The following is a 21,593-nucleotide window of genomic DNA, read 5'->3' on the forward strand; positions in this document are numbered from 1 at the left end:
TTTTATTTATGCTTTTGAATGAACACACAGAAAACTGAGCAGATGATAAAAAAAAACAATTGACACAAACTGTTACAGAAGAGCAGAAAACCTAAAGGACTCCTTTTGACAATTTAGAAATGTAATCCCAATTTAAAAGTTTTTGACATAAGAAATTTCAGTGCATCACTATTTTTGAAAATTGGCTGTTTCCTGAGAAACACTGAAATGAGAGATGATCAGCAGCCTTTACATTGAGATACACTGTTTGGATCATTCCTTTTTTCATTGTTTAATACCGTGTTGTACCTTCAGCACTTGCTATACTGTACATTTGAACAATTTTGCAGAATACATACAACTGGATGTGAATTTTGTGAATATGAGAATAACGCTGCCATTGAGTTACCAAGGCTTGATAAAAGCTGGTCCCTCTATTTTATAAACAGAGCTTCAAGATCTAGTCATTTAATTTAGCAAACTTTCATGGCATTGGCATTATTGATGCAGTATGCACTGCCAATGCTACAAATCAGTATACATGCAAACAGTGTTTACAGTTTTGTACTGTTCAGGATTCAAGTGCTGTATCTCCTGAAACAAGAAGTGGATTCAGGGCTCTTTGGCCACTTTCTTTTTTGGCTAAATTGGAACCCATCCACTAGTTGATGAGTGCTCAGTTCTACAGTGACTGGCATGTCATTAAGGCTACTCATATATTATTCTGTCCTAGTCTTGAGTTCTAAGAGACTAAAGAAATGTAGTACCATCAGAATCCTTCAGAGTTTTGGAAAGAGAGAGAGCGGCTGCTTCTCATAGAGCCCAGCTGAAGGGAATGAGGAACCCAAAAGCAGCATGAGCTTGGGGGCCAAAGGTCATCTGTGTGGGCCCTGAGCTGAAAGGCTGGCTCTGTAGAAGCAGGGCTTTTTCCTGCTGGTGCCTGAGCACTGTGAGTCAGCCTGTGGGACTGCAAACTCTCAGAAGTCTCCCAACGTGTCAAAGTTTCAGCGAAGGAGCGGCAACATCGGAGCACCATACGGAAGCACTGCCGCCCCTCTGACGGGGGGGTCCCTTTGAAGTGTGAAATGGCGGAAGCAGAGGGGCTCACTCACACACACATGCACACTTACAACTACACACACAGACACTCTCCCTCCTCCAGCACACTCCATTCTACACACTCCTCCATTGCCAACCCACAGTTCCCAGGTGGGCCTATGCCTGTTTCCTTGGCAACCTGGCGAGCAGCATTGAGGAGCAGAGCCAGCACGCAGATCAGCTCGCTGTGTTTATTTGTTTAGGTCTTTCACACCATGTCGGAGATTAAATCAGGTAATTCTGTATCTGCAGAGGTCCAAGAGCTGTTTAGATTGCCGAAGATGCCTGCCTGCTGTTGCGCTTTGCTGCATGTGCAGCGGTGTTATTCACAAACATAAACAGAAATTTTAATAAACAACTGTTCATACTGAGGCAGCTGTTAACAGCTGAGGCATGATCTATGTGGGAAAGAATACCATCAGGATGGTTTACAGTCCAGCACTGGAATGGAAGAGATGAGATTCTGTGTCTATTTAATACAACAGAGCGAGAGTGAGCAGCTCATCCTCATTCATGAGGTCTTCTGAGGATTTTCACTGAGATAGCTGAGATGTATTAGCAAATGCATTCATCTTTGCTAGCTTTCTTTTACTTTCTTTCAATTCCTTGCTTCTCATTTACACAGCACTTCATGAACCATTCTCCTCTGCTTCCTTATGCTGAAGTATCAGTATATATGCAGTGAAAATTTAAGACTGTGACCAAAAAGGATCACTTTTTCCTCAAAAGTATTGTGTTACTTAGTGTTGAACTATTTAGATTGACAAATAGAAGTAGAAATGCATGAATCTATAAATTAATTCAGACTTTTTTTTTGTCATCAACCTGTGTCGGCTTTCAGCAATTGCAACAGTACCAAATTTGACTCGACTACACACTTAATTCATTGTCCATGATTGTAGTAACCTACAACATTTAATGTTTTTGCTGTATGATGAGCAGCAGGAAATAAAATCACTTGGGGCCTTTGTTTTAAACTGTACTGAGATTATGTTGTTCTGCAAAAGAGTCTTCAACAGCTGTGTCTTAAACATAATAAACACTGCACATTCACAGAGTATTCTGAAGCAGGAAGACACCCAGCCATGTCTGAGTTGAATATTTGAATAAAACTCTACCTGCAGAGGTCTCTCCGTTTTTTGAAGGCAGTGTAGATATATCCTTCACTGCCTTACATGTACCCTAATCCTATATATCAGCACCGAAGCTGTCAAGAGAAAAAAAATGGCAGAAGACACCAGCATTAGCTCAGGGCAAGATATGTTTGTACACAAATGCTAATTGTCAGTAAAGTCCTACACTCTAAATTCAGTGTGTTTGAGTTGGCCCATTTGTTTGTATATTTGTATATGTCTTCACACAGCATAGTTTGAATTATGAATCAAATGCATTGATACCATTTTTTTCAGACCTAATATAAGCATGAATATATGGCTTTTAGTACTGCCTGATAATGATACTCACGGAAAACCTACTTAGAATTAGGTTGTTGTTAGTGTAAATGAATGCAATGTACCTCAACAGTGAAATCATTCAAATCTGGTTTCATTTGGTTATTGCCATGACCTAGCTAGCTATGTTACATCAGCTACTTTGGATTGAGTAGCATTGCAATTGGAAAGAGTGGGTTTTGTTCCACAACTATAAATAAAATATGTTTCATATTTTTGATCCCTGCTCCTCATCTGTCTTGTTCAGCAACAGTCTCTCTAGCAAAGTGACAACAGGAACTTTTGCATCTTGTTGGAGTGTTTTGAAACTGTAGTTCAGCTGTAGTTGAATGTCCTTTATTGCCAAGCTTTTTAAGACTGTAGTTCATCTTTTTGAAACAGTAGTTTCGCTGTTGTTGAATGTCCTTTAGATTCAAGCCATACACTGTACAATTTTAGAAATCTTGTTCTTGTATAGACCATTGTGTACAGATAAAGCCTACAATTTATAAGCTCACTCAAAAAATGATCGATCTGATTGACACGCTGCATGTAATGTTGAGAAACTATGCTACAGCAGCTTTGCTAACTTGTGCCAGACTAACTAAAACCAGGTGGTACATGAGCAAGCAAAAATGGATTTGGGACAGTACCCAAGACCAGTACTGGCATTGAAGCATCCCTAGTTTAGATATCCTTACAAGTAAATGTGATTATGAGCCTCTCGTACTTCCATTCAATTTACTCTGTAACCATGCAGTAGGTGGCATTCAAGCTCGGAAGCTTGGAAGGCAAATAAACAAATAAATAAATAAATCATAACAAATGGATGAAGAATCAAAGCAGTGAGTCTCTGGGCAGCTGTTTAGCCAATTATGGGGTGGTAATGTTATAGTCTGCACCTTCTCTATAAGGCCATGGTGCAGTGGGCTTCTTAATTATACATTTGTTGTACCGACTCCCGGCCTGCGCTAACTCCTGCATTTCTGCTGACACTAAGTGTTGGGGAAAATGCAATGAGTATACCCAAGAGAGAAGGAGCCAGATATAACACTCAAAAAAACTGTACTCGTTGGACCCTGAGAGCCAGGCTAAACCGACAAAGATAACTGCTGATGCTGGGGCTACAAGATATGGAAAAAAATGCTAGAAATGGGATTATTTATATTGTATGTGTATTTGTATTTTGATGTGCATGATATGCATTGCAAAATGTTGCTGCTGTCACAGAAAAACCTTTTCAAAAACTTGAAAGGTTTTTTCAAGTAATTTTTTAACTTTTCTAATGAGCCACTCATTACGAAATTTTAGCAAATTTTAATGGGCAGCTGGCATTTTAAAATTCTGTAAAAAAATTGCAATATTGAAATGTACTGGTAAATTAATAATATAACATGACTGAAGGCTTACATTACACCATGGTTAAAAAATAACAACTTTCTAATAAAAGCTAATAAAACTCACTTCTGTGGAATTATATACCTTAATTCATTAAAACATGCACAATGTGATTGTTCAAGATGCTCTAAGCACACAGGAAAAAAACACTTAGATTGGTGAGAGGGTTGATTTGCATATTGCAACTTTCAGTACTACAGAGGTCAAAGTTGTGATCATGATTAACAAACAATATACTGTGCAGCACTAACAGTCAACATCTGCATGGAACATAAGTTAGGATGTAAATCCTTGTTGAGGAGCAGAAGTTGTATTGAAGCACAGTGTGTTTAGGGTGAGAAGAGATCTGACTGATATAGTTCTGCTGATGATGGGCTAAAAATTGAATAAAACAAAATGAAATCTCAGCTCTGGATCTCCAGAGAGGCGAGAAAGAAAACTTCTTTCTGAACTTCTGTTCCCCAGTGATATCGTTTACACAGGTGGCTGAACAAAGATGATTTCTCTTTGCTTTGTTTTAGAATACCTCCCTCTTTTTGGGACATAAAAAACATGCTTTCATTTTTTCTGACTTCAGCTATGGGTAGTGTGAACTCCTAGATGGTTTGTGTTGGTGAGTGTACATGGGTTTTTGACAAACAGCCATAGTTAACAACGAAAACTTTCAGACAGCCCTAAACTACACAAAGTTCAGAAGAAGTTTAGGGCTGTGTGGGTCAGTAATCACGAGCAATTCAGAGGTCTGACAATTGATCTTTACATACTCGTTTAAGTGAAGCATTGAGAGAAGAGAACCCTGCTGTTAGCCTCATAGATCTGCCTTAACATCTCTGTAGTAGAAGCAGTGGTGTAACTAGGAACATATGGGCTGTAGTGCAAATTAAATGAATTTACCCCCCCCCCCCCATCAATTAATTAAGAAGAAAAAAAGACAATGTAATTTACTGACTGTTGCTATCTCAGCTTGTCTCAGCTTGTCTCAACCTAGTATACTAATGGGTGAAGTATTTTTGAGGTATTCTAATTATCAAAGCTGCTCATGTATCAAGTTGCATAAGTAGTTTTGTAAGAGGTATGGTCACCATAGGCACTATGTTACACTACACTATAGACCTCTGAAGTCATGTCATTGTTAAGAAATCTGAGTCTAAGCTGGTTTTCTCTGTGGAAGAAAAATGGAATTTCAGAAATGGCAGCAATACACCTTTGTTAGCACTTTGGTAATCTGGTGCTATATAATAAATGTATAGTAGTAACTGTTAAAGTACAGTAGTAACCTTAGATTCATGCAGTCATTTCAATACACAAGTGTTACGCGATCTTGTTGACATGGATGTAGCAACATCATATTTGACTCTTTAACAGCCTCATAATTCATGATCCAGTATTGTTGAGGGGCAAACTATACACAGGAAAAATAAGGGTGTGAAATGGCATGATTTGCAAAATTGCCAAAAGGCAGCACAACTTCTGTGGGCCCTCATGCAACTGCCCTATCTGCAAGTTCAAGTATCACCTCTACAGAGATTGCTGAGCTTCCATTGTAGTTGTTTTAGTCCCTAAATCCTTTATTTGCATTTCAGAATGACTGTTATGACTCTTTCCTAGTTCAGTACGATTTCACCTATTGTTCATGTGGAGTTAACTTCCTCTATGTGTGTCAGCTGCTAAGTTCCTCTGTGTGTGTCAAAATCTTGTTCGTGCATGCCTGTAAATAGACACATGAAAAAAAATCATGTTTTAAACAAACTTTGAATGCAATTTGTTTTAATCAGTTTTGTATTTTATTTCTTTTCTAATCATTCTGCACCATAATTAAAAGAGTCATGCATTGAATGTACTTGCTTCATTATTATCACCCTGTGAACTTCTAATAGTTCAATTGACTAAAATAATAGCTTTAATAATAGGGTAGTAATTGGTGTGATACATTCAACTGATTATTTGGTGTTACAATAAAAATTTGAAGGCAGCCAGGTTACTTTTGGATAAATGAATGAAATATATAACACACACACACACACACTTTTTTGGTAAAGGGAAGTAAACCAAAAGTATGTGGATATATTTATGCATGTGGAAATTATGTGCACAATTGAATTATGTATATTATTGTATGGGTGAACCCAAAGATGAGTGGTAAAAGAGCCTCTATTCACTGCATTTAAAGTATGTATATGACAGACATTGATATAAAGTGAACTGTAGCTTTAGCATGCAGTGCTTATAGTTTCTCCCACTGCGACTGGCTGTCCCCGGCCCACAGCACTGCGGGATTCCAGTCCAGCTGTGTAGAGAGGTGATGAGTGTTCGCTGCAGTTGTCCGTTAGTTGTGCAAGCAAGAAGAGGCATTGATTGAATTGGTGCTCGACAAAGCAGAAACTGCTTATTGAGCTAATGTGGTTGTGTGTTGGGATCAATTTCACAATGTCACTTCTAACGCATGGGTCGGGGAGAGGGGTGGGTGCGTTAATGCGGGTTGAGCCTGAGCGCCGGTGTTTCTTGCAAGGGTACGTGCCCCCATTTGTCTAGCCCACGCACAGCTCTTAATTTGACCGCAGAAGGCTCAGATGCACTGAAGAGGAATGAAAGGGTACCAGTTTGAACATATTGGTGTTATTGTCTTTGATGTGCAGTGGGCATCCTCCACCTGTTTTGCGTCTGTACTGCTGTGCTGTTGGTTTTTGGTATTTGTAATTCAGTTTAAGTTTCTGTCCTTCAGCGTAAATGGAGCTCTGTCGGATTAGATATGAGGCATTGGAAAGGAGAAGGTTGTTTACGAATGCGTCAAGGTTACCTTTAACATGTCTTAAATGATTTGTAGTGCTGAATGCACTGAATATGTGGTGGGATAATAATTACCACATTATTCACTCTTTTCAGTGAATTTGTTGAGTTCTTGTTCATGCCTTGACCCCATTGTGCCTAAAGTATCGTTGCTGATACATTCAGACTTTGACCCTTTTATGGTCATGCTATGATGTATATGTAATTGTACCTTTCTGTGTGCTACAGTGTTTTCGAATTAAATAAATAATACGTAAAAGAAGCACAACGCTGACTTTTATTATTAGTAATAACATATTGGTGTTATTATTATTAGTAATAATAATAAAAGTTATTTATAATGCATCTTTCATGTAAGTGTTAAAAGAATAAAAGCTAATCTAGATTATGAATATTTTTAAAAAGTGCTTTGCTGCCAACTTATGGCAGTGCTGTTTGCTTATTTCCAGTACCACCATATGTTTTCACACATGCACAGACTGAGAAATCTGAAAGCAATCAGAATAAGAGTTAACATGCACTGAGAAATCTGATTACTGAGCTATAATATAGCTCTCCTTATCGGATTTCTAGATCTTACTCCCAGTGGTGGACGATAATGAAGTAAATGTAATTCTCACTTAAGTATTTTTTTCATGTATCTGGACTTTACTGAAGTTTTTCTATTTCTGATGACTTTTTACTTTCACTCCACTACATTTCAAAATCAAATATCTTACTTCTTACTCCACTACATTATGCGATATCTGTTGTTCCTTTTGGTTTATGTGTGCATATAAATGTAACGTCAAAACGAAAGAAGCGTGAAGCAAGAACACCGATCAATATGCAGCACGCACTTTGTTTTGGGCATGTTTTGACCTGTTGGATGTAACTGCTCAGCACAGGCACATGGTTCAATGTCAGTGCAGCAGCGTAAAATTTTGGGAGAGTCTATTCAACGTAAATGATGGAACTAACCTTTTTGGAACTAACTAACTTTGTGTAAATAGACCACAATATAGAAATATTTCCACATATGCAGTTGTGACTGTTTTGTGTCTTTTTTCCAAATTTAAACAAATTTCATTTCATTTTAAATCTATTCATTATTTATTCATTTATTCATTAATTTTGGCCACTTTATGTTTATGAACAGAGACCTACAGATGTAACATAGAAAAGGAAAACCCATTTGCGAACCTGTGTTTTAAAGCAAGTTTTTATTAAAGTTAAACATATAACTAAGTTGCAAATAAATCTTAAACCAAAACTTGCTCACAAGCTTGGTACTTCAGAGCCACTCAGTTCTACCTGATGGAAATTGTTTGACTTCAATTTTTTGTGCTTTTAATAATTTTAATAGTCATTAGTGACAGACTAATTAATTACATTCTATTACAATACTGGTGTTACAAGCATGACACTGGAGTATTTACGCCTAAAACAAGTTGATAAAGTAAGAGTCTTGTTACAAAAATGCTAATAGGACATTACAGTCCTTTAATCTTTTAGTATCTTTCACTTTTGTACAATTTTAGGACCCTTGAAGGCAAATACCTTTGTACTTTTACTCAAGTGGAGGTCTAAAGGGAAGACTTCCACTTTTACTGAAGAAATAATTTACCTTAGCTATCTCTACATTAACTCAAGTACATGGTTTATGTACTCTGTTTCCTCCGATCTAAGAAATCTGTTTACATGACCATACATTGATCAGATAACTGCAGAAATCAGATTATGATCGGATTATTGAGTGCATGTAAACGCACTTATTGTTTTTGGATGTATTGCAATGGTCAGCGCATTATTGTTTGATGCACTGCAGTAGTTGGTGCATTATTACTGGAAGCACTGTAATAGTTTCCGAGTGAGCATGCACATTTAGAATGGAATTTAGATCACTAAGCACTTTCCATTGATTTGTTTTATCAGAATAAGCAACTAAAATATGAGGAATATTACTTGGTGTGTGTGCTTGCTCAAAAATGCTAGCTGGTGAAACAAATGTTATCACTGAAGAAATGTTATGAACAGAGAAGAATCTATTAAAAGATGTAAATAGATATTTTTTTGCTCAGCATTAAAGGGTTCCTTACAGCTCTAATGGATAGATTCAAGAAAATACACCTTCCTAGAAATACTCAGGCAAAGAAAACAAACAAACATTTTCCAGAAGCGAATCCATTCGTTTGCTTACCCACTTGCAGTCCTTCCTGTTGCTGTCAGACCCAGAGATCTATGAGTTATGGACTAGCAATGACAAATGCTATCAGGCCACAGGGAGAATGGAGAGAAGAGAATGGAGCCATGTGACCTGGCTCAGTCTGTGCTGAATACCTAAAGAAGGCCAGTGGGGATCTGTGATTAACAGACAGATAAGAGTGAAGGAGAAGAAAGTGAGAAAGCAGGTGTGCTGGGGTTTGATTCAAGTTTATGCTTGGCTTGAATGACAAAGCATGGAAAGTCATGCCATCCTCCAGAGCATTAATAATTCAGCTCCAGCATTTAGACCACCACAGCCAAGTGGGATGTGGTCATTAGCATGATTTTGTATAGTTAATTTTGTATGAGGAACATACACACCTTTTTTGATGTATGCAAGTTTTAAGAAATTGAGTTTGCAACCTTTTTTTAATGTTTATATTTATCCTGTTATGTAAATGTTGCTCAGACAATAACCAGCTTATTTACTACTTCCAATTGTCTCAAAGTGTTGAGAAGTGAGTGCAGCTGTAGCACATTTATCACATTCGGCCTTGAATGAGCTTTTGTGTGGACAGGAGTCAGTGTTCATTTTCTCATGAGTTTAACCTTCTCTAAATGAACAATCTGAGTAACGACATAAATGCACGCACACACACACACACACCTTTCTATCTATCTATTTATCTATCTATCTGTCTATCTATCTATCTATCTATCTATCTACAGAGCAGGTATAATTTGGTTGGTGGATCAATCTCAGTGCTGTCGTGACAGTTTGTGTTGTGCTGGTACAAGTGGATCAGACACAGCAGTGCTGCTGGAGTTTTTAAACACGCCTCTGTGTCACTGCTGGACTGAGAACAGTCCACCAACCAAAAACATCCAGCAAACAGCATCCTGTGGGCAGCATCCTGTGACCACTGATGAAGGACTAGAGGATGACTAAAACAAACTGCAGCAGCCAAAGAGTTATCATATCTGACTTTACATCTACAAGGTGGACCAACAAGATAGGAGTATCTAATAGAGTGGACAGTGAGTAGACACAGTGTTTAAAACCCTCAGCAAAATTGCTGTGTCTGATCCACTTGTACCAGTGCAACACACACTAACACACCACCACCACATCGGTGTCGCTGCAGCGCTGAGAATGGTTCACCACCCAAATAATATCTGCTGTGTCAGGGTCCAAGCCATTGATGAGTGAGGTAAAGATTGGATAAGAAATTATGCAAAGGAATAGACAGACTACAATATGTAATTGCATCTGTATGGTATGTGGAGCTGAAAAATGGACAATAAATGTAGATAAGTAGGTGTACCTAATAAAGTGCTCTGTGAGTACTAAATGCTAAAGAAAAAAGGGATTAATAGATTTATTTGTTAACACGTGTAATTCTTCTATATGTTTCTGGCTTATTTCTTGAAAATGAATAACTTCTACTGTATGACTGTTTTACTGAAAAAGAAAGGGAGGTCTCCATCTCATATAGCCATATACAAAGTTTGGGCACCTCAGTCAAATAAGATTTTGTTGATTTTCTAAGTGAAAATAAGTGTACATCTTTTACAGAAAGCACAATTCACAAATAAAGCACATTTTAATGGATAAATACTGTTTATTTGCTGAATTTAACATATTGATGAAAATGGCACCATTAATGGTTAATATATGATCTTTTTTCAAATATGTTAAACTCTGCAAATAAACAGAAATCATACACTAAAACTTGCAGAAATATGCCGTTCTAAGTGTGATCTCTGTAAAGAATGTGTTCTATTAGAGAATCAACAAAATGTAATTTGGCCAGGGTGCTCAAATTTTTACACAAGTCTGTACACAGCATATTAGCATAATCCTGTCTTTAACCTCAGTAACCAAAAAAAGGTTTACTCTTTCAGCAAACATGTATTTTATGTAAAACCAAACATTATCTTGACCATTTGCTGGACATGACAAGGTAGTTTACATTCTATAGTGAGAGGTGTATAGTATTATTGTAAACAGCAGTCCGTCATCTTTCTTTGATAGCTTCTTCTGTTTCTTATTCTGTTCATACGCATAAGTGGAACCCCCCCCCCCACCACCCGTTTAGATCATAATTCTACAGAGTAGCCCTCAGCAGCCCTCACTGGGACTGATCCAGTCTGACGGGTCAGTGCTATGGGGAGACTGGAGCCTGGTTGATGGGCACTGGGGATGGGTGTTATGCTACCACCTCTGTTCTCCTCATAGCTATGCTAATGCACACACATTACTGTGGCCCCACTGGTCTAAACAGGGCTTCCATCACGCCAGATTCATCATTCACCTCCTCGCGGCACCATGCTCCAGTCAGCCTGCAATATTAGGGTTTTTAGAGCTTTTAATAGTGTTTTTTATGCAATAGCAGTTGACACTGTGACAGTGTGAAGAATAGGGTTTGATTGTAATCTTAATCCAAGAAATGCAGGCCTAAGGCATTAGGTGGAAAAGGCCACTGATGACTATCTCTGCACCCAGAGAGGATATTTCTAGTTTTAATGCTTCCTCTGTGGATTACACCTGACAGAGAAATCCAAGAGTAAAAAAAATGTGGAGGAACCAAAGGATGAAAGTACAGTAAGAGGAAAGGTTCATGGGAATGTGAAAAGCTTTACCTTTAAAGGGCCCAAGTCATGGATATTTCCTCACTTTTTTAATAAAAAAGTTTGTGTAAGCATTGTAAAAAGCAGTGTGTAAGCAATGTTAACATTTTGAAGCAGTATGGACCGTATACAGAAATAACCCCATAACATTCCAGGCTTATTACATATTAAGGTTTATTTTTCATTAACTACAGGGACTTGCAATGCAAATTAATGGCGTTTTTCTTAGAATAGAAGTGTGTAATAAAATGTGGGCCTGCTGACGGGCCCAGGGCTTGTCTGTTTTAAATACCCTGTTTCTGTAACATCATCAACCAAAACATTTACTTCAATCAAACCATTCATCGTACCATGCTGAAGTGATACATATGGAAGCCCAAAAGCTACAAAAACAGCCTGTTTAAGGGATAAAGAGAAGTTGAACAGAGGTAATATAGAAATGAAAAGTGGGCAGCAGGCAAAATAATAAATAAATAACAAGCATATTGTAGGATATAGGCAGTTATATTCTGGCCATTTCAAAGAAGCATACAGATCGATAACGTTTGTGTTGTGTTCTTAATAATTGTTGTACTGAGTGGTATTCACTTGTGAGTTTCCTCTATTCACTGACCCCTTTAATCACTGAATCACTGGGTTTTACTGGAAATAGATGTAAATCTTGTTGTATTTTATCAGTAGTGCTAGATGAGTCAGCTTAGCAAGAGAGTTATGTTGCATGTTGTGACCATAGCATTGAGGGTACACACATTGTACCATGGATATTGTAAGATCCAAGGTTCCACTCCAGTTGTTATGCCTTATAACTAGTTGTCTTGAGATGAGTTGGAGTGGCATCTGTTATCCTAAACTAATCATTCAACATCAGTAGGTGACCTGTCTCGTGGCTAGTAGAGCAGAGGCTGTTACTGCACCAAAGGGACTTTGGTCAACAAACTAAGCTGCAAAAGCAACCTGTTTTCTATTCAGTATCTTTGTAAGGCCACATAAATCAATGCATTTATATGGAGATACATATCACTGCTGTTGGAAAAAAACCTGTATCTCTGTTTTGTAGTTTTTGACATAATTTCATGATGAATAAACCAGAAGAAACTGTCCAAAATTATTTATGTAAATGTCTGATTACATTGACATGGCCTACCCATTGACCCTGGTTATAAGAAATATCGCAGCCCAAATTTCTTTTCAAATGAGATGCAATACAGGAAAGCCAATCAGAACAGACATGATTTACATAAATCAATGTAAAGGCCCAGTAGATAAAAAGAGATACAAGTAAAGTGATTCAAGAGGTTGAACAATGATCAAGTAAAAAAATGTATTGGTATATACATTAGTATGAAGTTTAGTGTGAAAGAAAAAGGTAAATGGGTCCTTTAAGATGTCCAAACAGCTTTGCTAACATCTCTGTGTAAACCGAACACACAGCCACATCCAAGAATGGTTGAACATAATCTGAAGTGTACCTGCATGCATAGTTGTTATAGCCCAAGTACAGTTTCAGAAATTGTTACATTGGAGTTTGTGAAGTAAAAATGTGACAATTTTGATTGTGGTTTATTTTGTCATTTATAATTGAGTAAAAATAACATTTTTACTTTATTTTCTGTCCTGTTGGATTCATGCTGAGTGCTCAAACTTTGATATCCAGCAAGACAGTCTTTGGAAAAGTTCGGGTCAGGATATAAACTTTTTTTATGTAAAAAATCATTTTGTTATTCTGTGAAGATTGTAGAGCTCTGATCACAGAGACATCAGGAGAGCAAGCTGGACCAAAACACAGGCAGTATGTGACGTTTACAAGTCAAAACAGAGAGATTATATCAGGATATCGAGCAGATTTTGGGTGTTTTTCAGAGCTGGATTACTGGCTGATACTTTGGCTGGAGAGGGTAAGTCCTGTTGAGAGCTCTGATGTGTGAAGTTTTGAGGTTTGTGAGTTATAAATCTGAGGAATCTGGTTTTAGCACAAATTAAAGGGGAGTTCTGCTGATTCTTTCAAATGCTCTTTATAATTAAATTGTTAAAATGTAAATAGAGCCAGTCAGAGTGGTTTGAAGTGAAATGCACTTTTCTGCAGAAACTTACTGACATATCACAGCGGTGGTGGAAGGAGTCAGACATTGTAATGCCTATAAAAGCTCCCTCACGGAAAGTTATTATATGAAATGGTAATGAATACATTGCCTAATGCTGGATACATTGATGTATGACAGGTTGTGTGTGTGTGTGTGTGTGTGTGTTTTTAACATAAAGTTATTGCAGAGAAATACATGTAAGGCATTTTAGCGCAAAATAATACCAAAGCATCTCTCTCTCTCTCTCTCTCTCTCTCTCTCTCTCTCTCTCTCTCTCTTCTATCATTATCAATATTAAAAACTCACTCCTTGGTTATTTTGGATAGTGAAAAAAGGCTGTATAAGCACTGTTGACATCACAGCTTTTGGTTATTATCTCTGTCATTCAAAATAAATTTGAATTAGTTTCTATATAATGAAGCATTTCACTTCAGACTGTTTACGTCTCAACTGAATTATGCAGAGATTTTAACCAAAAAATGGTGAAATTCCCTTTTAAGCCCTGGTTTCATTTGTGTTCAACACCTCCAGATGGAAGCAGATCTCTAGGTTGAGTGTTTGTGACCATGGTTCACAAGATCAAATATTTATTTTTTAAGAGCTACATGGTGTTAGTGGGTTTCTAACCTCCCTTAATCTCTTTCTGTTTTCCCTGTCTTTGTCTGATAGCCCTTCCCAGCTACACCTGTGGTAACCCTGGCCAGCTGCTCAACGGCCTCCAACAGGGCTCCACCTTCAACATCGGAGACAAGATCCGCTACAGCTGCAGTCAAGGCTACGTGCTGGAGGGTCACACCATACTGTCCTGCCTGGCCACCTCGTCCGGCACGGCTGCATGGGACTTTCCCTTGCCCTACTGCCGAGGTGAGTCCACCAGCAGGGAGTGCAGAGGGGCACCGAGCTCCTCCAGAAATGTAAGAGGAGGTTAGGAAGTATCTTTATCAGAGATGACGCGCACCTTGTCGCTGTACAGCAAGAGGCTATGCAGTGCCATTTGTCCTGCTTTAGAGTGAGCAGAGACCCCCATGGTGTTGACACCTGCCAAGGTGTAGCAGCACGGATGAATACTTTGTCAGCGCCATCACATAGAGCGCTTAGCTATAGGGGGAGAAAGAGCGCACGGTGCCCTTTCTCACCTCCTGCACACGTCTGAATGCGTAGTGCTTAGCTTTCATCACTGTGTGATAGAAATGTGCTTAACACTGAGAGATTAACTATGTTTTATGCAGTAGTGTAGGTGGTCACACAGATGCATACTGTGTCTTCTATATATATATATTCTATACGTTCTATATGTGCATTCAAACAAACGCTGATCCTAGATATATGTGTGAATGTTATTACAAACAATTATTAGAACAGTGTACTGCACATTGATGTGTTGTTGATCTTTTCTTGCATTTCTTTATTTTCACAAAAGGGAAGTACTTGAAGGTTGTCAGTAAAATCACACCATTCACTTTATTGATTTCAGACTACTCAATTTTTACACATGTATGCCTTGCAACCTTTTATTTTTCTTTTGCTTCATTTAAGTGTTTTTTTCAGACCCATGCCCACACATATACCCACACCCAGTGGAACTCAGAAAAGAAATTGTGCACCAAAACCTTTAGAAAAAAATGCTATATTTAAGGTTGTCACCTGTAGAAGATATTAACCTACGTATTTGCACTTTCAAATGTGTTCAAACATTTGCAGACAACTGCAAACAGATTCTGTACAGTTTTGAAATTTCACAAATTAATTGGATAAATTACAGATTTTGTCCATAATGTAACTGTGAGGAAAACAGAAATGGGATTTTTCCATTCTTTGCTTGTCATTGACCAAATTTATCCCATCATTGACTTTGGGGGGAGCCAGGAACCTGCCACATTTTATTGTAATGTATTCCCTTTATATTGTGATGTGTTAACATTATACTATGATGCATTCCAATTATATCTGAGTGCATTCCTATATGACATGTACCTTATTTCACTGTGAAGGCTTTTCCGTGGGTCAGACCCCACGTGTGAATGGCATGTATAATGCAAGCTGCTCGTGGTACTATGCTCATGTTCTCTAAACAGGCCAGTACGAAGAGGAGCCATCTGTGCCCAGGCTGTGGGAGTCAGGAAGCCCACGTCCAGTCCCACATGCTCAGCCATGCAGAGCCAGAAAGGGACCCCCTCCCCACCAATCCTGAGAGCCCTTCGGCCGGCCTTGCTGCAGCCATGCCGCCTTTCTTACGTCCTTTTCCTTGCTGTCTCCCACACCACCCTTCATACCTCCCATTTCTCTGGATTTTGTCCCATCAGCTTTCTGCTTCATGATTTTTTTCACTGGCTCCGTGCTGCGTATAGACTCTCAGCCCTCCTGCGCTGTACGCCCTCCTTTCAACTTAAGCAGGGAAGCATTCGCACATGTGAAAGGCATAAAAACGCCATTCTTGCGTGATGAATTACATTCCAGTGTTTTTACAAACCAGCAATTTCCACCACAGCTAATTGGAGTCTCATGGTCTTATATAAAAGCTGGCATATGTGTCTGAGTGCCTTTTCATAATGCATGAGTATATTGTTAATGTCACTGCAATTATCAGCTCCTTACACGTTCCTGCTGCAAAACACTTGCTTCTAAATTTGGGGGATATTTTTCACATTCCTCTCGCTCTCTCACTCTCTTCCTCACACACTTTCTCTTCCTGCTTCCTTTATTGAGGTTGGTCAGCAGACTAATTCAGCTCAGTCACTGAGTCCAGTCGGCCAGAAGGTGGCAGGAGGCTCGACTGTTTTGCTTCAAGAATATCCCATTGAGCACAACCATAAAATACCAGCCGCCTCTTGGCTTTTCCTCTCCTCATTAGCACCAGTCTTCCAGGCCTTTTAAACACAGCACAATACCCATCATAATTATCTGCTTGCCGTGCCCGATCTACTGTTTGCTGTTTTGGGTGTAAACACATGGATCTTTGAGAAGCTTCATCCTCTGCATTTGTATGTATTAGTAAACACTAACGTGGCTCAATATATACATGAAACTATGCCCTGTGCACTATATAGCGCGCTATTTTGTACCATTTTACAGTGGTGGCTGAAAAGAGTGAAGAATATCTATTGTCCTCTTATGAACAGTTCAGCCCAATAGGAATACCAAAAATGTTTTGCACTGCCTGAGTTATTGCAAAGTGGTGTGTAACATAACCGACTAAAATTGTTTAACCCTTTTTCAGAGTAGCCAAAAAATGTAGTTTCCGTCTGTTTTGGATGTCCTTCACTTTTTCTGATATGAATTTCATAGGTGAGCAAGCACATCAACATTTAGAGTGTTTTCATTTTGTTGATATGCTTGTTTTATTATCACAGTTATACACATAATGAACAAAGCTGCAGCATTGCTGTTCTTTTTATCTTGGTACAGCTGTTTTTATGGAGAGATATTATGTTTAGGTTTCACCTCTCATTGCTCCTCAGCAGCTCAACATAGTCACAATATTGCACATACAGAGAGCCAGCAGTGTCCTAGTTAACTGGTGTTAGTTTGATATTGGAATAGCCTCTAAGGGTCTGCAGGAAGGGGCTAATCATGAATTCTGCTACCTATACTCTTATGGGTGCCAAAAAGGCTTCTTTGGAGAGATTCCATAGAAGAACCAATAGTGATTAACTGACTGTTTCGACCATAATGTATGATTCCTCCGGCTTGAGCGTCTCCTGCGTCCGGCCTTTCTCTCTCTCTCTCTCTCCCCGTCACATCTCTCCGCTCACTCTGCGGGAACATGTTCACCGTTCTGCATTCTAAATGTCACAGCGGCCACCGGCCTGCCAGCCTCTCTCTCTCTTTTTCTCTGTGGCAGAGCGGACAGAGTGATCTTTCCACTGGGAGAAAAAAAAGATTAACTTTCAAGGAGCAGACCAGATCTCTTCTCCATGGAAATCCGTTTCTTCTCTCTCTATCTATCTCTCTCTCTCTCTCTCTTTTTTTTTTCTCTCTTTCTCTCTCCTTCTATCTATTTCTCTCTCTCTCTCTCTCTCTCTCTCTCTTTCCCCCCTTCCTCTATCTGAGCACTACCGTCAGGTCTAGGGGTGCTGGCATGCACCTCTCTCTGCTGCGTTGCCATGGCAGCCGTAGAGCCGGAGGAGGTGCTGTAGAGAGGCATGAAACCCAAGCAGACAGTCTTTTGTAAGGGATTAGATCTCTGCTCCTCACAAGCCTTTCATTAGCAGACAGATTGAGAGCGTCGCGGCAGAAGAAGTCTAGAACTTTCGGGGTGATGTGTGGGAGATCACAGAGCTAATTAATAAAACTGTTTGCAATTAATTCGCTTTAAGGCTGGAATCAGTCGTTTAATTATACATACTGAGGCGTCATCTAACGTACAAGCCGTGAACGGTTATTTTCCACTTTTACTGCGGCTAGCTAATTATCTTTTTAAGTCTGATGAAGTCTAATGATTGCCTAAAATGATGCATATTCACAGGAAGGAGACCTACGTATTGCGGCAATTAGATCAAATCAAGCCTCGCCAAAGGTAAATCAGTTAGATCAAGCTCTTGCCAAAGACAGAGTTGCAGCCTGTCATCTGTGAAAGCCTGTTGTGTGAAAAGAGCCTGTGGGCCTCGATGACCGGCCCTCTTTTAAAGCCGTTTTCCTGTCCAGCCCACTCCTCACAGAGCTCCCGTATGCTCCATGGCTGTCTCAGGGGAACAGGAAGACTGACAGATCTGGTGGATGATTGACAGGGCCCAGGGCCCCTGCTCCCCTCATCACTGTCTGAGAAGGAATCATGTGATTAGGGAGCCATGCCTAATGAATCCCACACCACCGAGAGGAGCGCAGAGTGCTCCAGAGACAAACGAGAAAGCTCACCTGTGTGCAAACACACACTTCATACACTTACATACACTCAGACACATAAACAGAGACTCAAAGACGTTTTCTGTTTTGGCACCAGTCTTCCTGGAGTGGTCAGTAGTGCTTGCGATGACTCATTCAGCTTCCCTTTTCTTACTCCAGCCCATGCTCATTAAAACTACATAGGTACCCCTCTCTCTCTCTCGCTCTCTCTCTCTCTCTCTCTCTCTTAAGAAAGAGAAAATTTCATCATTATGAGCCTAGAAGGTAAATTATAGCCTTGGCATCCTCCCAGAATGCTATACTGCAGGATTCCTTCTAGAATTGAGGTTTTTAAAAGGAGGAACATCTTTACGTGTCACGTGGCAGAATGTGATGTACAGCCAGATATTTCCTCCCCTGTGTGTAGGTGTCCGTGTGTCTGATCACACTGTCCTCGGCAGACAGAATGCAAAAATACTGCGTCATGGCTGCAAGTGCAGCTTCGTCCTTCAGCCTGTCTGACCCTTCACAAATGCTTGTCCCATCTGGACTGACCTACCTTCAGTTAGACGCTGTGACTCAAAAGTATTATTCAGACAGGGAAAGTTTCCTGGGTGTTGTATGACCAAAAGTGTCAGATATCTTCAAAAAGGTTTTAGTAAAGACTTTGTATCTGACACAGCAATGAGCATTTTATGTGCCTATATCATGCACAGTTATATGTAAATGTTTTTTTTTCTTTTATACAAGTGAAAAATAAGTAAAGCACAAGTACTGTTCATTTGCTGATTTAAAAAAATGTTTTGTTTTGTTTGTTTGTTTTTTTTTTTTTTTGCGAATGTGTTCAATTCAGCAAATAAATAGTTTTAATATTTAAGTTTGTAGTGTTTTTTAGATGTTTGCAGTATTTTTACCCCAGTTTAATGATGTCCAATTCCCACCTGCTGGTTAAATCGACACCTATCACAATATGATACCAAGCTACAAGTGCCAAGATAGCTTGTGCTTGTTCTGACTCAGCCAACACAAATTATTAATTTGCTGCTAACACGTCATTGGACATCTCAACATACTTGGCATTGACTTCCATTTCTGTTACATCAGCTAACAGACATCAACTTTGCTTATCATAGTGCTGAGTTATAGAGGGCCATCCCATCCACCCAGAGTGTGAAGCCATTTATGCTGTCTTGGGCTCCTGGCCACTGATGTCTGTGGCATAAGGGGGATCAAACTCACAATCTCCTGATTGAGCCCTCACATGTTTTTTTTTCATATTTATTCATACTTAGTAACAGCTTGTGCAATCATAAAAAAACAGACATGTAAACATTATGTAAAAAATTATGGATTTGAACATGAGATGCTCTGGTAAAAATTACATTACCTCTCCTAAAAAATTCCATCTGAATAATTGGGCTGGTACTGGCAATTATTTATGTATATGATTTACTATTCACAATTATTAATTGAAACGAATATGCCTTCTGCAGTTTCCTTCCACTTTGCCCTGTCACAGCACCACCATCTTTCAAAGTTCTATAGAGCCGGTTTATGAGGAGCCTGGCCACTTCCTATTTCCACTGTTATGCCAAAAACATGACTCCATATCAGCCCCTGCATTTACTGTGGGCTACTGCAGTCTATAGGAATTATTGTGACTATTAAGCCAATGCTATAAGAATATACTTTTATTTTTAAGCAAAAAAGGCCTTGGCACTTTGACTGTATTACCTAATTGCAGCAACCCTATTAAATCATCAACATCAGCTCTGAACATTTCCAGAAGGGTGGCCACCTTCCTCACAGGCTTTGAAACTGAAGCCGCTGAGCTGGACCACAATCTGTAAATAGAGTCCGCCTCTGTCTGGACCGGGTTTTGCTTCTTCTGTATGTCAGGTGGGGAGACACTGTCAGGGTATATAGGTGAGTGGGGGATTCTACTTCTAGAAAAAGGAGGTCAGACAGCCAGGCCCAACTTTTCTCCCTGTCAGAAAGTTTTGATCCCTTCCGTTTTCTCCAGAGAACGATGGGGGTGGGGGACGCTGCTTCTTTGCCTTCCCCCTCAAACAGTCGGTCTCATTTTCCTCAACTCACAGAGTAGCTGTCAGACACAGAGAGCGAGAGAGAGCAAGAGACAGAAAGGAAGAGAGAGATTTTATTCATTGGAGAAATGGAGGGAGAGCCAAGGGGCTCAATTACCACAGCAGTGCATAAGCATCAGTTGTGGCGTTTAATTGTCTCCTTAAAACAATATGTAGGAGGGTGACGCATTTATTGTGAGAACAAATAATTAACAGAAATCTGAATTCATCTCACTTAATTAACCCTGTGTTGCAGAGGGTTGCGTCAACCCCTATAGCATTCCCCTGAGCCCCCCGCGAGCATCATGTGTTACATTTTTTTTACCAATGCAGTGACACAAGGCCTGCTTTCATATAGGGCAGTATGTGGCTGATCAAGCAGATGTTAAACGTCGCCTGTTTGTGTGAAAGCTGCTCATGAATGAAATCCACCTGGTGATGTGTTTGTGGTGTTTTTGTTTCGGCAGCGGATGATGGCTGCGGGGGTACGCTGCGGGGTCAGAGTGGCATCATCACCAGCCCTAATTACCCCCAGGAGTACAACAACAATGCAGACTGCACATGGACAGTGTTGGCTGAGCCAGGTGACACTATTTCGCTGGTCTTCACTGACTTCCAGCTGGAGGAAGACTACGATGTCCTGGAGGTCAGCGGCACCGACGGCTCCTCCCAGTGGTGAGTCAGGAACTGAAAGTCTGAAAGTGTTTGATTTGCTTTACGTTTAATTTTTTCAATCTATCACACGAATGAAATACCTGCAGTGTTGTCACGGGGGTGAATTTACTAGCACTGACAAATGCTTATACAGCAATAATGCTACATTAACTTTAACACTCAGGTTGACAAACAGATACACTCAGTTATCTACGAGCTGAACGAAGGTCAAACACTACCCTTCATTTCCTGTTTAATTTCCAGTCAAAATGGCCATTAAGTATATTATTCGTTGTCAAAAACATGGGACACTTACACTCTACTTACACAAAAGCCTCAAACAAATTTCATTTCTATTGTTTTCACCATTTAGAGTTGCTGTTCATTTTTTAAGAAATATGCAGTCATTTCCCAAAGTTCCATCTTAGAAGTTTTACTGCTTCTCA

At 39.5% G+C, this 21,593-nt stretch overlaps 1 protein-coding gene across 1 annotated transcript in view; it reads left to right on the forward strand.

Annotated features, from left to right (window-relative positions):
- Nucleotides 1-21,593, forward strand: part of csmd2 (CUB and Sushi multiple domains 2) — a 388,841-nt gene that overhangs the window by 102,272 nt on the left and 264,976 nt on the right. Inside the window, exons 4-5 of the mRNA XM_017694219.2 lie at nucleotides 14,258-14,452; nucleotides 20,961-21,168. Coding sequence (XP_017549708.1) covers nucleotides 14,258-14,452; nucleotides 20,961-21,168 — 403 coding nt within the window. The remainder of the gene's footprint in view (nucleotides 1-14,257; nucleotides 14,453-20,960; nucleotides 21,169-21,593) is intronic.

Source organism: Pygocentrus nattereri, chromosome 27 (genome assembly GCF_015220715.1).
Source record: "Pygocentrus nattereri isolate fPygNat1 chromosome 27, fPygNat1.pri, whole genome shotgun sequence".
Taxonomy (NCBI): Eukaryota; Metazoa; Chordata; class Actinopteri; order Characiformes; family Serrasalmidae; genus Pygocentrus; species Pygocentrus nattereri.